Source organism: Leishmania martiniquensis, chromosome 4, assembly GCF_017916325.1.
Source record: "Leishmania martiniquensis isolate LSCM1 chromosome 4, whole genome shotgun sequence".
Taxonomy (NCBI): Eukaryota; Euglenozoa; class Kinetoplastea; order Trypanosomatida; family Trypanosomatidae; genus Leishmania; species Leishmania martiniquensis.
This window is the reverse complement of record NC_090139.1, coordinates 397501-414163: the sequence shown is the minus strand read 5'-3', so window position 1 is coordinate 414163 and position 16663 is coordinate 397501. Positions and strand designations below refer to the sequence as shown.

General features: G+C 57.1%; 3 protein-coding genes across 3 annotated transcripts in view; all 3 read left to right on the top strand.

Annotated features, from left to right (window-relative positions):
* Positions 1 to 8: 8 nt before the first annotated feature.
* Positions 9 to 944, top strand: LSCM1_07508 (uncharacterized protein; the record flags this gene model as incomplete). The annotated part of the gene is made up of 1 exon (XM_067324876.1): positions 9 to 944. The coding sequence occupies one exon, from the start codon at positions 9 to 11 to the stop codon at positions 942 to 944; it is 936 nt and encodes a 311-aa protein (XP_067181483.1).
* A 12426-nt stretch (positions 945 to 13370) lies between these two features.
* LSCM1_07507 (uncharacterized protein) lies at positions 13371 to 14426 on the top strand (the record flags this gene model as incomplete). The annotated part of the gene is made up of 1 exon (XM_067324875.1): positions 13371 to 14426. The coding sequence occupies one exon, from the start codon at positions 13371 to 13373 to the stop codon at positions 14424 to 14426; it is 1056 nt and encodes a 351-aa protein (XP_067181482.1).
* A 2216-nt stretch (positions 14427 to 16642) lies between these two features.
* Positions 16643 to 16663, top strand: part of LSCM1_07506 (uncharacterized protein) — a gene marked incomplete at both ends in the record, with an annotated part of 507 nt that continues 486 nt past the window's right edge. Inside the window, one exon of the mRNA XM_067324874.1 lies at positions 16643 to 16663. This exon is cut by the window's right edge and continues 486 nt beyond it. Within this exon, the coding sequence (XP_067181481.1) occupies positions 16643 to 16663 (21 nt within the window).

Below are 16663 nucleotides of genomic sequence, written 5' to 3'. Positions count from 1 at the left end.
TGCATCTCATGTACGGCCAGCAGTTCATGCCCGGTCAAATGTACGGCCAGCCCAACATGATGTCCTACCAGCCTGGCGTGCTGTCTCCTCCTATGTCCACTGGAGTCTCAGTGATGCCCAATTACGCGCCTCCTTACCAGAATGGCATGCCGCCGGGTTCCGTTCAGCAGCAGCAAGGTCAGGGCCAGATGCAGGGGCAGACCGTGGCGCAGACGCAGCCGCGGCCACGGAACAACGAGATTGGGAACACAAGCTCCGTCATTCACATGCGCAACGTCACGCCTGAGGTGACGCAGCTTAGCATTCAGAACCTGGCGCAGAACTTTGGTGACATCAAGCATATCGTGATGCTGCGCCAGATGAATCAGGCGCTCGTTGAGATGAAGAGCCCCAAGAGCGCCGAGCAGCTGGTGGACTTCTTTAAAGAGCCTGGCTACGCGGAGATCGACGGCCGCCGCGTGTATATTCGTTTTAGCACCCACCAGAACCTCACTGCGACGCAGCACGCGACCCGCACCCTGCTGGTGTCAATGTTCAACACACAGTACGACGTGTCTGCCGCGGCGCACATTACCCCAGAGATTGTGTACCAGATCTTTGCTAGCTACGGCACCGTGGAGCGTATCGTAGTGCTGCCGAAGAACGAGAGTAGCCAATGGAACCATAACCGTGTTCAGGCACTCGTCCAGTTTGACACTCGTGAGTCTGCCGAGCACGTGAAGAATATCCTGCAAGGTCAGCCCGTGACCTTGGGCGAGACCATCACTTTCACTCTCGACATTCAGTTTTCGCGCATGGACGAGATCAAGACGACGAACCCGACGACGTCACTTGTCGTCGACGACGAGGGTGCCCACCGCCCAGCGGGGACGATGGACCCGATGGCCATGAACGCAGCGGCGATGACCACTACCGGCATGTATCCACCGATGGGGTGGAGCTGAGCGCTGCTGCAGGCACGCAGCGACATTATCATCGTAGACGCAAGACGCGTGCACGGAGAGAGTGGCGAAGGGTTCATGTACGCAGGGGGACGTTGCGAGCGTTGGGATCGGTGCCTTTTCTCTGCTTGCGGTTGTGCCTTTGCTGAGTTGAGTGAGCTATGGAGCGCGCGTGTACGGGTACGTTTGTGCCCCCGTAGGTCCAATGGGCGCCTTCGTGTGGGCGGAGTAGCGAGCGGATGCGCATCACGTCCATACATGGAAGCACACAATAAAATCGTGCTCCTCCCTCAATTTTTTTATTGGAGTGCATGATTACTAGGCTGCTCGTATCTCTTCTTTTTTGTCGAGCCCTGCACATGTGTGCAAGTGCCTGGCTCTCTGTCCGTTCTGCCTCCCTCCCATGTGCGCTGGCGCTCTCCTCCTTACAGTGCGCAATTCATGCCATTGGCCTCACTCGTGGGTAGGAAGACTCACGCACACCGCAGGCGTGTGCGCCTTCTCTGGCGTATCTAGCTTTGCGTGCCTAAATGCGGCTGTAGAAGATCGGATGGGACGTCCTTCCCTCTCTCCCGTAGAAGGTGGATGCAAGGCGCGCAGGCTCACCCCCGCGCCCCCAAACTTCCGGGGATGCGTGCGGGCATAAATACATGGCGAAATGGCTATTCGCGTCGATGAGGGTGTCTTCCAGAGAAACGTGAGAGGGACGATAGTAGTGCACTCAAGACTGTCGGGCTCTCTCTGTGCTCACGGCGAGCACCGAGGGAGAGGGAGAGTGCGTGTTGGCTTGCATGAAGTACAGATGGCGCTGGAGCGTGAGGGGCTCTGCAAGCCACTCGAGACTATGGAATGAATGCTGTAAGCGATCTATGTAGAGAAAGCGTGCACGAAGAGAAATATCTAGAAAGGGCAGGTGTCACTGGACGTTGCCCATGCCGCGTCGTCGTCAGTGCTCTCCCACCCGCCCCCTCTCTTCTTGCCGCTGCCTCTTTCTTTCCGCACTCTCCACTGACTTCATCCGATTTTCCAACTCATTTTTCCGCACCCTCTCTCCCTCCCCGCCCACTATGCCGTTCACGTCACCCTGACAGTTGTGTTGATGGTGTCTTTTTCTTTTTCTGCACCTGTTGTCTTTCTGCTTGCTCGTTGTTCTCACCTTCTCTTTGTTTGCCATCTATTCGCCCTTTTTGCTCTGCCCCCCCCTCTCTCCTCGCCTGCCTCTATCTCTACCCGTACGAGTACGCGTGCCACAGTATCCTGACCTGTGCGCACGACTGTGTAGATGTGGCTGTATGTGGCGTACTGTTCTTTGAGTACCGTTCCCTTTCCCCCTACTCCGCGCTTTCCCCGTCTCGCTGTCCCTCCATTTTCCTCTGCCCTGGCTTTCCTTCTGGTGCGTTCGTTGCCTTCACTGATGCTAAACACGCACACAGCCGCGCATACACAATAGCCTCGGCCTCTCTTTCTCTCTGTAGCCCTATACCGACTTTCCGCCGCCCCTTTTCTCTCGCTCGGTTTCGCGGACGCGTAAGTTCACACATGCCTTTCCTTCCCCCTTTCCTTCCCCCTCACCCATGCTTGACACTGGTGAAAGTGGAGACAAGCACACACGCACACCCACACAGATGAGCCGGCTTCAGATACAAGTCCAAAGCTATGCATGCCGAAGCGCTCGCGCAGACAGAAGGCGAATGGGGGGATTGTTCTTTTTTTTTTCGTCTACTCCTCACCTGTATGCACATGTGTGCGTGCGTGTCTGTGTCAGCTGTTCGAGTGTGTATGTATGCGTGTGTACGTGTGTATGTGTGCACGCGTTTCCCTTTTGACTGGCTTTCCATTTTCATGTTAGACAAGGGAAATGTCAGCAAACTGCACGCTCGGCACGTGACGTCCCCTCTCCCACGTGCTTTTTTCCTTTACGCGTCTTGGTGCTCAGCGAAGGCTTATTTTTGTCTCCGTTTTTTTTTCGCTCGGTGTACTCCCCTCCCCTTTCGTGATTTCCCCTTTTTCTTTTGCCTCTGTATAACAGTCTCTTTTCTTTTCTGGTGTTCTCCTTTGCGTATTTATGTGTGTGCTCGTTTGGCGGTGTCCTTTCTCCCTCCCCCCTCCCTCTTCCCTCTTCCCTCTCCTCTGTTGGCCTGTCATTGTGCCCCCCTCCTCCTCCTCCTCCCTCTCTTTTTCATTATCTTTTTCGTTTCCTCCGCATGGCAGGGCCCTTCTCCTCGTGCACCCGTGTTGCCCTTCGTCAGCTTCCCTTGCCTCTAAGCATCTCCCTCTCTCCTTTCCTCTGCCCTCTACTTTGTATGCGCAGCCGGGCATCATTTTATCGTTGTGTCCGTGGTGCTCTCCTCCTCCCCCTCTCGCTTGCGCAAACACGAGTGCGAACGCGGGAGATGAAATGATGAGTTGTACGGTCATCCATGTTGGTGTGAAGCGATGGGAGTAACGCAGGTGGGTGTCGGCATGCTGGTGCTGCGAATGACGCGCTCTGCGACGAGAATATGGGCAGGGTCGGAGACAGCTGACGCACACACAGTTGTACGTGTGAGAATCTGAGGCGTTCGCTGCCACAGAGGCCTGAACGAGACGCAACAGGGATGTCGACGCGCGCGCCAGACGACAGAGGAAGTTCATCAAAGAGGGAGCCCGAAGGCCCCTATGGCATCATCACCACTGCCGTGCCGTGTGATTGGTGTGTGTGTGCTGGGAGGTATGCAGCGCGTGCGTCTTACTTTTGTCCTTTCCTCTACTACCGAGCGCATACTCTTCTCCTTTGCCATATCCCCTCACAACTTTCATCCCTCAAAGGCCTCGGTGACGACTCTCTCTCTATTTCTTCCTCCACGTTTTCGGTGTGTTAGCACCCTCCCCTACTCTTAGAGCCGCCCACCCGCTCTTTCGCACTCTTGGAATGCACCGCCGCGAAACGGCACTTACGCACCCAAACGAGAAAACGAAGGAAAGGTAGTACAGACACCCAGAAAGAGGGAGATGCCGCATAAACGTTATGGACGTGAGCGAAACACAACACGATGCATGCCCCGCCTCGCTGATACAGCTCTTCCTTTGGCAGATGTGTATGGGTCGTTGCGGCTGCGCTATATCTGTGTGGTGTCTCTGTTGCCGTCTCTTCATCGTCTTCACGTTTTTTGTGTTTTTTTTTTGTGTGCTCTCTTACGCATTTGTCGGCGTTGCGGTGTTTCCTTTGGCATCTCTTCCTATTAAATCTTTCCTTCTCTTTCTCTCCGTCCCTGTGTGCCTCGCCCCGCTGCCCCCCCCACCTCCCCTCAAGCACTCAGCGCATGCACGCGCCGTACAGTGACACATGCACAAAGACAGGTACAAATACATCATGCAGAGATTTTTTTCTTTGTTCCTCTCTTCCATGAGTGTCTCTCCTTTTCCTGTTTTTCTTGAGTGCGTCTCCCTCCCTCCCTCCCCCCTTTCCCCTCCCCCGCAAGCGAAAGGGCGTGGCGGCCTTTTCAAAGAAGCGAAGCGAAGAAAAAAAGCGTATCCATTCATGTGCTGCGCGGACGGGAGAGAGAGAGGGAGGGACTCGAGTGACGGAGGCGCACCATAGGCAAGTGACATGAAGAAAAAGAGACCAGCAAAACACGTTGCTGCTGCTGCTGCGGAGGAGGAGGAAGCACCTGGAGGAAGAAGGGAGGCGAGGAGTCTCTCCGCTTAGCCATCCCTCTTCTCTCTTGCCTTCCTCCTAACTGGTGCTGCTGTTCACATCGTGCCCTGACTTTTCTCTTTGCTTGCTTATTTGCCGGTTCACCTGCAGATACTCAGCAAAAGGCGATGTGCCGCCGCCGTTTACTTCCCGCACAACACCCAAAGGCGAAGCCGTTTTTTTTTGTTTGTTTGTTTGTTTTTGCTGTTGCTCTGTTGTGTGTGTCTCTCTCTCGCTCTCTCCGACTTCACCTTCCCTTATTGTTTCGCACGCGGCTCCCTCTCCCTCGTCTACCTTTCCTCTCGGCGCGCGGTCGGCTTCTCCCCTTTATTTTCTGCCCTTACACGGTCGCCGACGCTCTGCACTCCCGCCTGTCCCCGTCGTTATCACCCTAAACTGTTTTTGCCGTTTTCGTGCGCACGTTTGTTTCGCTCGATAGCGTTTTTCCTGTCTGATGGGCGCGCGTGTGGGTCAACCTCTCTTTCCTTCAGCGGTGAGCGGTTCCGAGGTTGCCTTCGGCTCACGTCTCGGAGTAACACAAAGTCCGCTACGCGGACGTGCTCCCGCCCTCCTCCTCTGAGTAGTAAGGACGAAAAAAAAATAGGAATGGGTGTGAAGAGCGCGGCCGCCATGGGCTTACTTAGTGGGCTTGCAAGGGCCTTTGGGGCATATGCTCATCTTCGTGCACGTGAGAGGGCTGACTCCGCGTTCGAGTAGGTGTGGGTGGCCTGTGAATTCGCCAGTAGCGTTGGCAATGGAGGAAGAGATAGCATGGGTGGTGATTGGCCGCTCAGCAGAGCGAAACGGAAAAAAGGGATATACGCTCACACGCACACACACACACACAGACAAACAGGCAGACAGACAGACACAGAGCACTGCAAAGGAGGCAGAGATGAATGCGTGCGAGTGTGAGCCGCAGCAGGCATTGAGTTTTCTCTCTTCGCCTTCTGTTTTGACGCTCTTCAGTGCCGATCATTTTTTCCTTGCTGTAGTTGGGAGGCGGCGGCAGCGTAGAAAAGGCTGAAGGAGCAGTGAATGGCGACTGCTGCTGTCTTTCTTTGTGTCTGAGGAGGGCGGTGTACATTTTCACTTGTGTGAGTTTCTCTCTCTCTTGCGTGCCTTTCTTGTGTCTCTGCTCTTGTGCTCTCTCTTCTACCGTCCTCTGGGGCTCTTTTCTCTGGGCAGTCGTTTGACGCCTTCGAAGCCGGAGAGACACGGGAGTATGAAGCAGAGCGAAGTGCAGCGCGGGTGCCGCCTCGCACACTCCCCCTTCTCTCCCTCCACTGCGATCATGCCCATATGCGCTTGCTTGCCTTTGTTCCGAATTTTCTTGGTTCTCTTCCGTGTCTGCGCACCATACCATCCCTCCACGCTCTTCTCTATGTCGGCTGCCGCTCTTTCGCTCCCGTTCTCTCTTGTGTGCTTCTCTCCTCCAACTCGCTGCGATCAAGTTGGGTGTATCGTCGCGTACATGTCTGCGCCGCTCCCCCCATTCCCGCTTCCCCTCTTTCCGTTTCACCTCGCGCTTTCTCCCCAGCCCCTTTCTGCTAGCGTTGGTATCCGTGGCACTCGCTTGCACGGGGCGAACGAGTAAGGAGAGAAGGGGAGGCGGAGAGCGGCCCGACTCGGTGAGCAGGAGAGGAACCATAGAAGGAAAGGGAGTCAAAAAAGAAGGAAAGGCTCAAGAAGGTGTGAGCCGCGAGCACCGCTGAAAGGATGACGCGGGGAAAAAGCGCTGATGAAGGAACAACGGAAGAGTATATATTAGAGAGAGGGCGCAATCGCGGTACTCGGCTGCTCAGTGTTGGCAACAAAGAGAGCGGCACATGAAGCTACAGGAACTGTTATCTGTATTTCTCTGTGTGTTCGAACTGGCTGCGCGTGTTGAAGTGTTTCAGCTGGTGATGGGGTCCAGCTGTTCGCCGTCAACGCTCTTGCTCCCAAGGACCAGAAGGCGGAGAGGGAGAGACGAAACGCGCAGAGGGAATAGTGCTGAGGCGTCGATACGGCAGCGTGGCTAATGTTGTGCTATTATATCCCTCTGACTTCTGTGCTATGGATCGACTGCATAGCGGCCACGCCTGAGCGGTATCTTTTGTGCTCCTTCCCCTCGCCTTTCAACCCTTTGTTTTTCTCTGCACGAATCAGTGCGTACGCGTCTGCACATGACGAAGAGTGCGGGTGGATGTGCACGGCTCTGCTCGGCTTCATGTGCACGAAGGAGAGGTGAAAGGGACGAGCATACGAATGAGCGTCGGTAAAGGGAAAAGGAGAAGGCGCGCGCGTAAAGGTTCACATGTGTGCGCTGCCGCCCTTGCCGCACCGCATCGCATCTTACCCCCGCCCCACCCTAACACACACACACGCGCATCAGAACGCTTCCGCGTCCCCACTTCCAGGGAGTGGGAGGGTAAGAGAGGCTGGCACAGATACCCACACATGCACGTACAGCCCCCCGCTTTTGCGCGTGTGCTTTCTGCCTTCTTCTGCCACAAGCGAAACACATTGTGCGTGCTTCGGAGCAGACCCTCCCTCCATCCCCCCATGTCTTCTACTTCTGTTCATTCGGGTCGTTTGCCTCCTCTCCCCCTGTGCCACCTCTCCACCACCACCGCCCATCCCCTTCGTCGTCTTCGGTGCCTCAATCAAGACCAGGCCCGTCCTACCGTCTCTCTTCCTCTCTCTTTCTGGTTTCTTTGTGAGCGTGCGTGTAAGTGTCATCCTCCTCTCTCGCTTGTTGTCCCCGTCTTATCGATTGTTGCTACTGAGGCTTTATCGACAGCGCAGAGAATCACCTGCCGAATGTGTGCGTGTGCGTATGTCTGCGTGCCTTCCTCTTTGGCGTTGGCTGCTTTACCTTCTCGTCTCCCTACGTTCCTTCTCGGCACCTCGTCGCCCCCCCCCCACACACACACACCTGCACATTTTTTCACCTCTTCCCTCTCTACCCCTTCTACACTGTCGATCCCGTCTCTGATACAGTACTGGCGCGTGCGTGTGTCTCCGTCGTCTCTCCTTTCCTTCGTATCTCCGTCGCCGTCTCTGTCCCTCCCTTTCTCTGTCTCGTTTGTTTATTCAACTTCCCGGTTCCGCGTCTTGTGTCTGTGTACTCGTCGAAAGCCTGTGTCGTCCAAGTCGTACTTTCGCCTTGGCTCGTTGTTCGTTGCCGTCTGGGCTGGCCACTCTAGCTGGCTCGGTAGGGGGAACGAAAGGGACGTGGAGCGCAGAGAGGCTCTGTGTGTGGGGGGGGGGGGGGGTACAACAAGGATAGCGATGACGAGGCCACCTCCCATGCGTTGCTCTGTCTGCCCTACTGTTGGTATGGCACCTTCACGTACGTGCTCGCGTATGCAAATCTCTCCACTGGCGGTGTAGCGGAGCGTAGCGTAGATGCTCTTGTCTCTGTCCGGGCACGTGTCCCTCTTTCTCGATGTTGCAGTTGTGACGCCCCCCCTCTTCCCTCCCCCCTCCACCATCCTTACTGTGCATACGGCGTCTATGTGTGCCCGGTGGCCTCTCGCACACACACGCACTTTCCCTTCCGCTGTCGATGTCTGCCTGTCTCCGCTATTTTCCCTCTTTCCGTGAAGTATTGTTGAAGTGCGCTCACGCGTGTGCCTACGGCTGCGTGATGAGCCGCTAGCGATGGTGGGAATAGCCTACGAGTCTGGCGCTCGAGTAGGGATGTGGCTGCTTTGTAACACACCCACACACAAACATATATATATATATATGCCATCTCTCCTCTCCACCTCCCCTCTCACGCTGTCTTCAGCTGACGTGTCGGGCCAAACTTGTCGTTCCTCTTGAAGTCTTCATTCGTGATGTCGTCCGGTTGTGACTGTTGTTCGCTTCCGCCTTTCTCTTCTTTTTTTTTCACGCATGAGCGCTCGTTCTTTCTTTGTGTGTGTGTGCTTTGGTGCTTCCATGTCGTCGCTGAGGATTTCCTTTTGCTGATGTGAACCCCTCCCCCTCCCCTCCCCCCACACACGCACACGCGACGGACTGCCCCTTCTCTCTCTCACACTTTCTCCGTCCCTTCAGCGCTGGACGCGACTCGTTTGGCTTCTTTTCCATTTTGTTTGTTTGTTTTGGCTTCTGTACGCGTGTCTTTTGGCGTTGTGCACCTCTCCACTTTCTCTTCTCCGTCTCATCTGTGATGGAAAGGGGAGAGGACAGTGCGCCCCCCCCGACGCACACACGCTCCGTGCCCCAATGCTTGCCAGGCAGCTACAAATGGAGCTCCCGCAGGAGGAGGAGAGCAGTCGTGCGTCAAAGTTGTTGAGCCTCCGGTTTATGTGTTTCACACTACACCTGCTTCTCTCCCTCCCTCTCTGCTCTACGATCCCTCCCTCTTCGCTTTGCAAGGCTGCCTTCTGCGTCCTACGTCCACCATTGCGCAACGGTGCCGTTGGCCACGAGTCTCCGGCCCTGTTGTCTAAGAATGGTTTTCTTCTCTGTGGGCCCTTGTCGCTTATAGACCCTCGTGGCCGGGCCACACACGCCTCACCGCGCAATCTGCGGGGTTCAGCACCGCCTCTCTCTCTCTGCCAGTGGCGAATCACTCCTGGGAGTAACGCACGGCCAACTAACCTACGGCATAGCGAGGTGAGAGTGATGCATTGCTGCGAATGCTGGCTGTCAGGTTCTAGACGGCGTTGCGTCAGAGCGGCCTGAAACGGCAAGCACGCTTGTGCCGTCCATATCATGGGCGAGGTGTCCAGCCGTGCCAAGCGTTTTTCTCCTGAGCCTCACCCTACGCACCGGCGTGAGGTCGCCTTCGAAGCGTGCCCGTGTGCGGCATACGAGTCAGCGCCCGTGCTCAGATGGATGCGGCGTCGCATCACTCCAACGCGCGTCTAGCGCTGCCTCGCCTCTTCTCCCCCCCTCCCCACCTGGTGTTGGGCCTGCAACAGGCCGGAGAGGGCTGGCCCTCGTCTCGCACTTCGCGACAAAGCGGGCACGTTGGGGGGAGGGGGGAAAGCGGACACTGGCGTGATGGACTGGTGCGTATGATCTGAGTGCTCGCGTGCGACGGTGCGGATTCCTCTGTGGCATACGTGCGTGTATGTGAGAACTGGGGCGAGGCCGCCACTGCCAATGCGCGAGGGAGGTGAGGAGAGCAGATACGGCAGCGCGCGCTTTGTACTCTCTGTTGACGTTTTTTGTTTTTCGCTCATTCTGAAGACAGCGCGCTCGCACGAAACTGTCCGCACAGGCGCAGACAGAGGCTCTTCCTGCACGCCTGCACGTGTGTGTGTGTGTGTGTGTGCGACAGCGAGACCTTCAAGGCGGCGTGGACCCGATTTCACGCTTACACACAAAAAGGGGCGGAGACCACTGAGCTGAGAGAGGCACATCCCACGCACAAAGTCGCGATGCTTTTCTTGCACTGTGCGCACTTGTGTCCCTGTCGCCCCATCACCCTCTCCGCCTCTGTTCGGCTGTGCCACTATTATTTTTCTCACCACCTCTGGAAAAAAAATAAGCGAAAGAGAGTGTGCCCTTTAATGATGCCGCCACCGCCACCGTTTCGTGCAATTGTGCGTGCGTGTGTGCGTACGCGTGTGTGTGTGTGTTGACGTGTGTGCCGTTTTGTATGCGGAAGAAAAAAAGAAAGACTTACGCTACTGGCGTGAGTGTGCTGAGCATGGTCGGTCGTAGCTGCGTCAGCGCCGCGCTTCGTCTGCTCCTTTATTGAGGGGCGCGAGAGCAAAGGTACGTGTGGAAGAGAGAGGGAAGGTAGAGCGTGGCGTTGCATCTGGGTGTGGGTCGAGGGCTAGGTGGGCCCTTGCTCTTTCCGAGACCTGCTTCGACCTTTCCGCTGGTAACGTCGCTCATGCATATCCCTTTGGACCGCCGCACGTACTCTTTGTGCTCCTTTACGTGAGAGGTGGCGAGAGGCCATGTGGCCCACCCCCTCTGCGTGTACCCCACGAAAATGGGCGTGCGGGGGATCGTGCCAGAGCCGACCTCAGCAGTGTGCAAGACTGTGCTTTTGTGCATGGGAGAATCCCTGACGTGGCTCCTGCGGTGTGGAGGCAGCGCCTGCGCCGCTGCTTCTCTCTCTGCCTCTCCCTCGATCACCTTCTGATGAGCATGCACACACTATTGCCAGGCATTGTGTGGACGCTGCTCTTCGCCTGCTGCCTAGCACTATCCCCCGCAGCCCCTCTTATCACTCTACTCACCTTCTCTTGATCCCTTCCGTACACCTTATCGCCGCCTCGGCACCCTCTCCCTTGTTTCATTGATTTCGCGCCTCTTTTCTCCCCCTGCGCTCTGCGTGATGTACCGCACAGGCGACCCCTCAGATCGATACGCATACATACACACGCGCAGAGACACATCAGACAGGTGTGTATGTGTCACAGGCAGACCGCTATGGCGCTTATGCTGCTGACTGGCGTCCTGGAAGCATGCATCGCTCTCTGATGCGGGACTTACCGGTAGGTCTCGCATACTGGCCAACTGACGAAACGTGCCCTGCAGTTTGCTGACGCCTCTGGCTCCGTGAGATATGAAGACTGTCTGTGGAGAATGTGGAACGGCAATGACTGCGCGAGAGATCTTCAAGAACAAGACCCGTGCGCGTCACGGTGTCAACGTTTCTGCCATCGAATGACCGTTGGTGATCGATGTTGGCTGTAGCGTGGGCCCCTCTAGTTGGTTTGTGCCGGAGGTGAATGCACAGGCCATCGTCGTGGCAGCTGAGCCTGCACCTCGACTGAGCGCGTTGGACAAGAAAGACACAACGCTCCAGGGGCAGCAGGTGTGAGTGGAGTAGGTTGGCGTGTCGGCCGCATCCATGACCGGCGTCTTGTGCATCGAGGCGGAGGTAGTTCGCTCGTGGAAGGTCAGCTGTCTCTGCAGGAGGCTGTCAGTGACGTGAGGCAGGAATGCCACACCTGGCAACTTGCCTGCGCAGCTGTGACCCCACCCGTGTACTTGCTGCCCCGAGAAACCTATTCTGCACAGGATCATCGTACTGGTGATGGTGCCCGTTTTGGTACTGCTCGCCATCCTCTCGTGGACTTCTGAGCTGCAGTGTAGGCGCGCGCGGCGCAACTGCGCTCCTTCTGATGAGCATCTCGGGCAGTCAGCGTCCCGCATGCCAAGCGTTGCAATGCGTTGCCGCATCACAGATGAACTGATCGCTCTCGTCAAGGCAGGTCACGAGGGAACCGAGGGGGGACGTTCTGCAAGCCATTGCCGATGGAGAGTGGAGGCGTATCGAGCAGCTGGTTGTTGAAGTGCACGACACTCAAGACAGAGTGCATCGTGCGGAAGAGCTGCTGAGGGCGGAGGCTTTTCAGACGGTGCCTATGGCACAGGAGGAGTGGGTGTCGTATTGGGTGCCGCGCATCCACTCTGTTTTCACCCACCGGCCCCCTTTCCCCCCCCCCCCGCACCGGTACGGCTGAGGGATGGGGCTGTCTCCACTTTTTCTGCGAGTACCCTGCAGGGTGATATGGGAGGGAGAAGGAGGTGAAGAGCGACACCCGCCTCGCGCTTGTGTTATGTGCATACACGTGCCGGCTTGCCTGTGCCGCGATGGCAGCTCTGGCACTGCCTCCACGGAGGTGTTTGCCAGTGGAGGCACGCATCATAGGCAGCTCCCGCAGGCCGGTGGTCTCCTATTGTCTGCCGCTGCCGCTGTTTTTCTTTCGCAGCTTTGCGGGCCATTGCTCCTCTCTGATCTCGTCAAGAAGCGCCGGCGCTTACGTCGCAGAGTGAATGACGGCGAAGACGCGCACGTCCAACCGGTGCACAGCTGTGGAAATCGTTCTTCGAGAAGGCAAAGAGAAACGGGGCTCACCCGCTGCGTTCTTCTCCCGCTGCTCCCTCTCCCTCTCTTTCTCAGTGCTGAGGCCGTGCCACAACCCCCCTGTCTTCTGCTGAGAGGCACCCATGTATGCCAGTGGCTGCTTGCCTTGCGGGCTGCCTGCCTATCAGCGCATCTTGAATACCTTCTGCGATACGCTCCGCTCGACCGCCTCTGTTTCTGCCACCGCCCGCGTTGTTGCACTTACTTCCTCTGCACTATCACGCACATACACGCGTCATCATCGCTCCTATAAAAGGAGTTGCCCTGCTTTAACCGCTCCCTCCCCCTCCTCCCTACCCACCCGGCTTTCCTTTCTTCAGACGCGCACGCACAGCCCCCCTTCCCTTGTCCCTCTCCCGTTCGCGTACCACGGATACGTCTCCCTCTCTCTTCGTGTGTGCGTGTACACATACGTCAGCACTGTTTGGCAGATATCCTCCACACAGTAGTGCCACGCGCGCATATTTTCCCTCTTCTCTGTCCACTCGTCGACTTGGCCTCCAACGCGCACATACACGAGCGTAATAAGTGCGCAACCACAGAGAGGCACATTCCACTTCTGCAGCATACGGTCATTTCTCCCTCCTCCAGACCGAGCTGCCTCCGTATTAGCCTGTCGGTGACTGCTCGCTGATTAGCGAGCGTGTGTGTTTGTGTCTCTCGGCGATACTTTTCTATTTGTGATAACGTATACACTGCCACTGCGCCCTTCACCGATTTCTTCTCTTCCCATCCGCACGGCCACCGCTTTCTCCTCCCTTTTCACGCGTGCGCGCTCTCTGACAAGTTTGTTACTACAGTAGCCTAAGACTGGGCCCAGTCGCCGGTGTTTGACCCCTCCACTCCAGCCTCTTCGCCCCCCCTACTACCACCCCACGCCTCTCATAGGTCCCCTGCCGCAGCCGCGGCTTCCTTGCTCATCATGCACTCCAGTCGAAACCTCACCCCTACCACCCTCACCCAATATATTATCAAGAACCAACCGCCGCACAGCAGCGGCGGTTTCACGCTCTTGATGATGGCGATTCAGACTTCGGTGAAGGTGATCGAGAAGAATATTCGGCGTGCTGGCATGAAGGGCATCTTGGGTTACATTGCCGGGCAGTCGGCGAACGCGACGGGCGACCATCAAGCGAAGCTGGACGTCATCTCGAACTTGGCCTTCAAGGCGTACCTGCTGAGCTCTACCAGCGTCTGTTTGCTCGGCAGCGAGGAGGAGGAGCAGGTGATCATTGCGGAGAAGGGCCGCCGTGGCGACTACCTCATCTTCTTCGATCCTCTCGACGGTAGCAGCAACATCGATGCCAACGTCGCCGTAGGCTCTATCTGGGGTGTGTGGCGACTGTCCAAGGGCACCGAGATCAACAGCGTCGAAGAGGCCAACGCGGTTATCCGCACACTGAAGGGAACGGATATGGTCTCTGCCGGGTACGCCGTCTACGGCAGTGCTACGAACCTTGTGCTGACGAGCGGGCACGGCGTCGACGGCTTTACGCTGGACCCCAACATCGGCGAGTTCATCCTGACACACCCGCACATCAGTATCCCCAAAAAGCGCAACATCTACAGCGTCAACGAAGGCAATTATGGCAAGTGGGAGCCGTGGTTTAGGGAGTACATCGACTACCTCAAGATGAACAAGAAGACGCGCTACAGCGCTCGCTACATCGGCTCCATGGTCGGCGACATCCACCGCACGCTTCTCTACGGCGGTATCTTCTGCTACCCGAAGGACGCAAATCAGAAGGAGGGCAAGCTGCGTTTCCTCTACGAGGCCGCGCCGATGGCGATGATCGTGGAGCAGGCAGGCGGTAAGGCGATAGGCAGTAATGGACGCGTCCTAGAGCAGTCCATCACGCGCCTTCATCAGCGCACGCCGGTCTACTTTGGCAGTCGCCAGGAGGTGGACCTGTGCATGGCCTTCCGCGACCGCGGCATGAGCGTGAAGACGTTAGCGCAGCTTCCCAGTAAGCTCTAAAAGTTTCGCCGTAAGCGGCGCTTGCCACCAGAGGTATGTGCCTGCGTATCGGTGCATGTGCACCCCGCGCGCATACTTTCGCGGAGAGTTGCCATGAACGCACAACCACGTGTCCACAGACAGGCTGGGATGCATTGTAGAGCCCACACTAACGGTCCCTTCCTGCCCCCTCCCCAGAGGAAGCAAAGGCGCTGCCAGGGAAGCAGCCGCGCCTCTTTTCTTCGCTTTCTGTTTGCCCCCCTCCCCCCTTGGCCCCTCCTCTCTGTCTCGTCTGATCGAGTCGCTGTCATCCTCCGCTCCTGGTTACAATCACAGGTGTGAGAACCTCTTTTTTTTTCACAGACCACTTCACTGCTCAGCGGAGGCGTGCCGTTAAGCATGAGAACGGCAGAACGCAGAAGGAGGCTGTGGCAACGGAAAAGGTGGGAATGGTAGGCCAGTGAAAGTGTGATGGGCAATAGCTTGAGTGTGTGTGTGGATAGGGGAGGGAGTAAATGGAGCTCTAATGAGAAAAGCGACGGAGAAAGGCCGTTGTAGGGCGAGAGTTGCTCATCAACTGGCGAACAGGGTCTTGCCGTGCTCGGCAGCCTCCCTAATTCATCTTCCGCCTCGCCGCCTGCCCTGTTACTCATTTTTTTTTTCAGTAGGCAAGCTGCACATTGATGCAGGAAACGCAGCCACGCAGTCGACGCTCCGAGAGAACGAAAGGGCGGCGTAGCCTGAGGAAGCGGAGAAGGCGCGGAGGTGAGTTTTGGGGCATTCGTGCTACACTTGTGGAACACCTCCCCCTTCTCATTCCTTGCCCACTCTTCTCGCCTGCTGCGTCTACAGTATCACTCCCCTCGGGGCCGCACCCTCTAACAGCTCCTCACCCCCCCGCACACAATGATACAGCCAATGCCCTAAAGCAAATCAAAAATGCTGGCGTTGTGGTGTACGCGTGCCCAATTCAAAACGTTTTCTGTTCAATTTCTTTTCCGTTTCGCTCGCGTTCTCTTCCTTTGTCTCAAACTTCTCACCCACACCGATCCGCACCGCCGAGTCGCTCACCCGCCGCGCCAACGTTTTCCTGTCGCTCTGACCGCGAGGGAGGGGCTCTCTTTGCGGTAGGGCTGCCGCGCCTCCCCTCTTTTCCTGTGTTTTCTCTGCGACTGCCTTCCCCTCCCTCGTCCTTTTGCTTCTGCCGGTTGGCAACGGATCGCGTATGTGAGCGATGCTGAAGCCGTCTACACGCACAGACGCGCCAACAAACAAAGAGAGGGCGCGACCGTTGCAGAGAAAAGCGAAAGCGGCATTCGCGGTGGCAGCACACACCCCCGACACCCCTTCCCCGCGCTCTCTTCGCGCTCCGTGGGTGCTCCGGACCTGATGAGGTGCGCCGACCGCCTTCCCCGGCCCCCCTCTCTCTCTTCTTATCGCGCATCACCCGCTCAGAGGGACCGTGGGGCGGAGGATCCGGTGCATCGCTGCTCCGCTCCCTCCTTCTCGTGCTGACCTTTTTTTTCGTCGTTTGCTTCTCTCGCCCCTAACGCAACGCTGTCCGCCTCGACTGCTCCGCTCTCGGTGACGCGCATCAGAAATCCGCCATAGTGTCCCCGCAGACCTGTGCAGCGAGTCAGCTGTCTGCATGCCATGCGCAATGCCGTGAGGTTGGATGGGTGAGAGATAAGGGGGGGTCTGCTGAGTGACACACGCTCATGCGTGCGCGCAAGCAGAACTCTCTCGCCTGCTTTTGTGGGCGTCCGACACGCACCCATCCCCATCTCTGTCCGCTTGGAGAGATACATCAGGAGAAGAGTCCGGGGGTAGGGGCAGTAACATGCAGCTCACAGCTGCTTTCGAACGGCTCGGCGTGGCGAGCGCCAACGCTCTGCGCGCGCGCTCTCGGTGCCGAGCGCTTCTTCGTGCCCAGCGCCCACACTCAGCCACAGACGTACGCACAAGAATCACTGCCCTTCCCCCCTCCCCCTCCCGATGTCAGACCTTACGCGGACATGTGCTACTGTGCTCCTCTTGCCCCTCTCTCTATACCTTTAGCTCTGCTCTCATGTTGGTCTCTTCTGCTCGTCGGCACGCAACGACTCTTTTTTTTCGCGGACCGTTCCCGCACACTCCCTGCGCTTCACGCAGTGGCGTCGAGTGAATAGTCACAGAAATTTACACACACAGACACACATACACACACGCACAGAGACAGAAGCCTAAATGGGCTGAGAATGCCTCCGAAGCTCACGCAT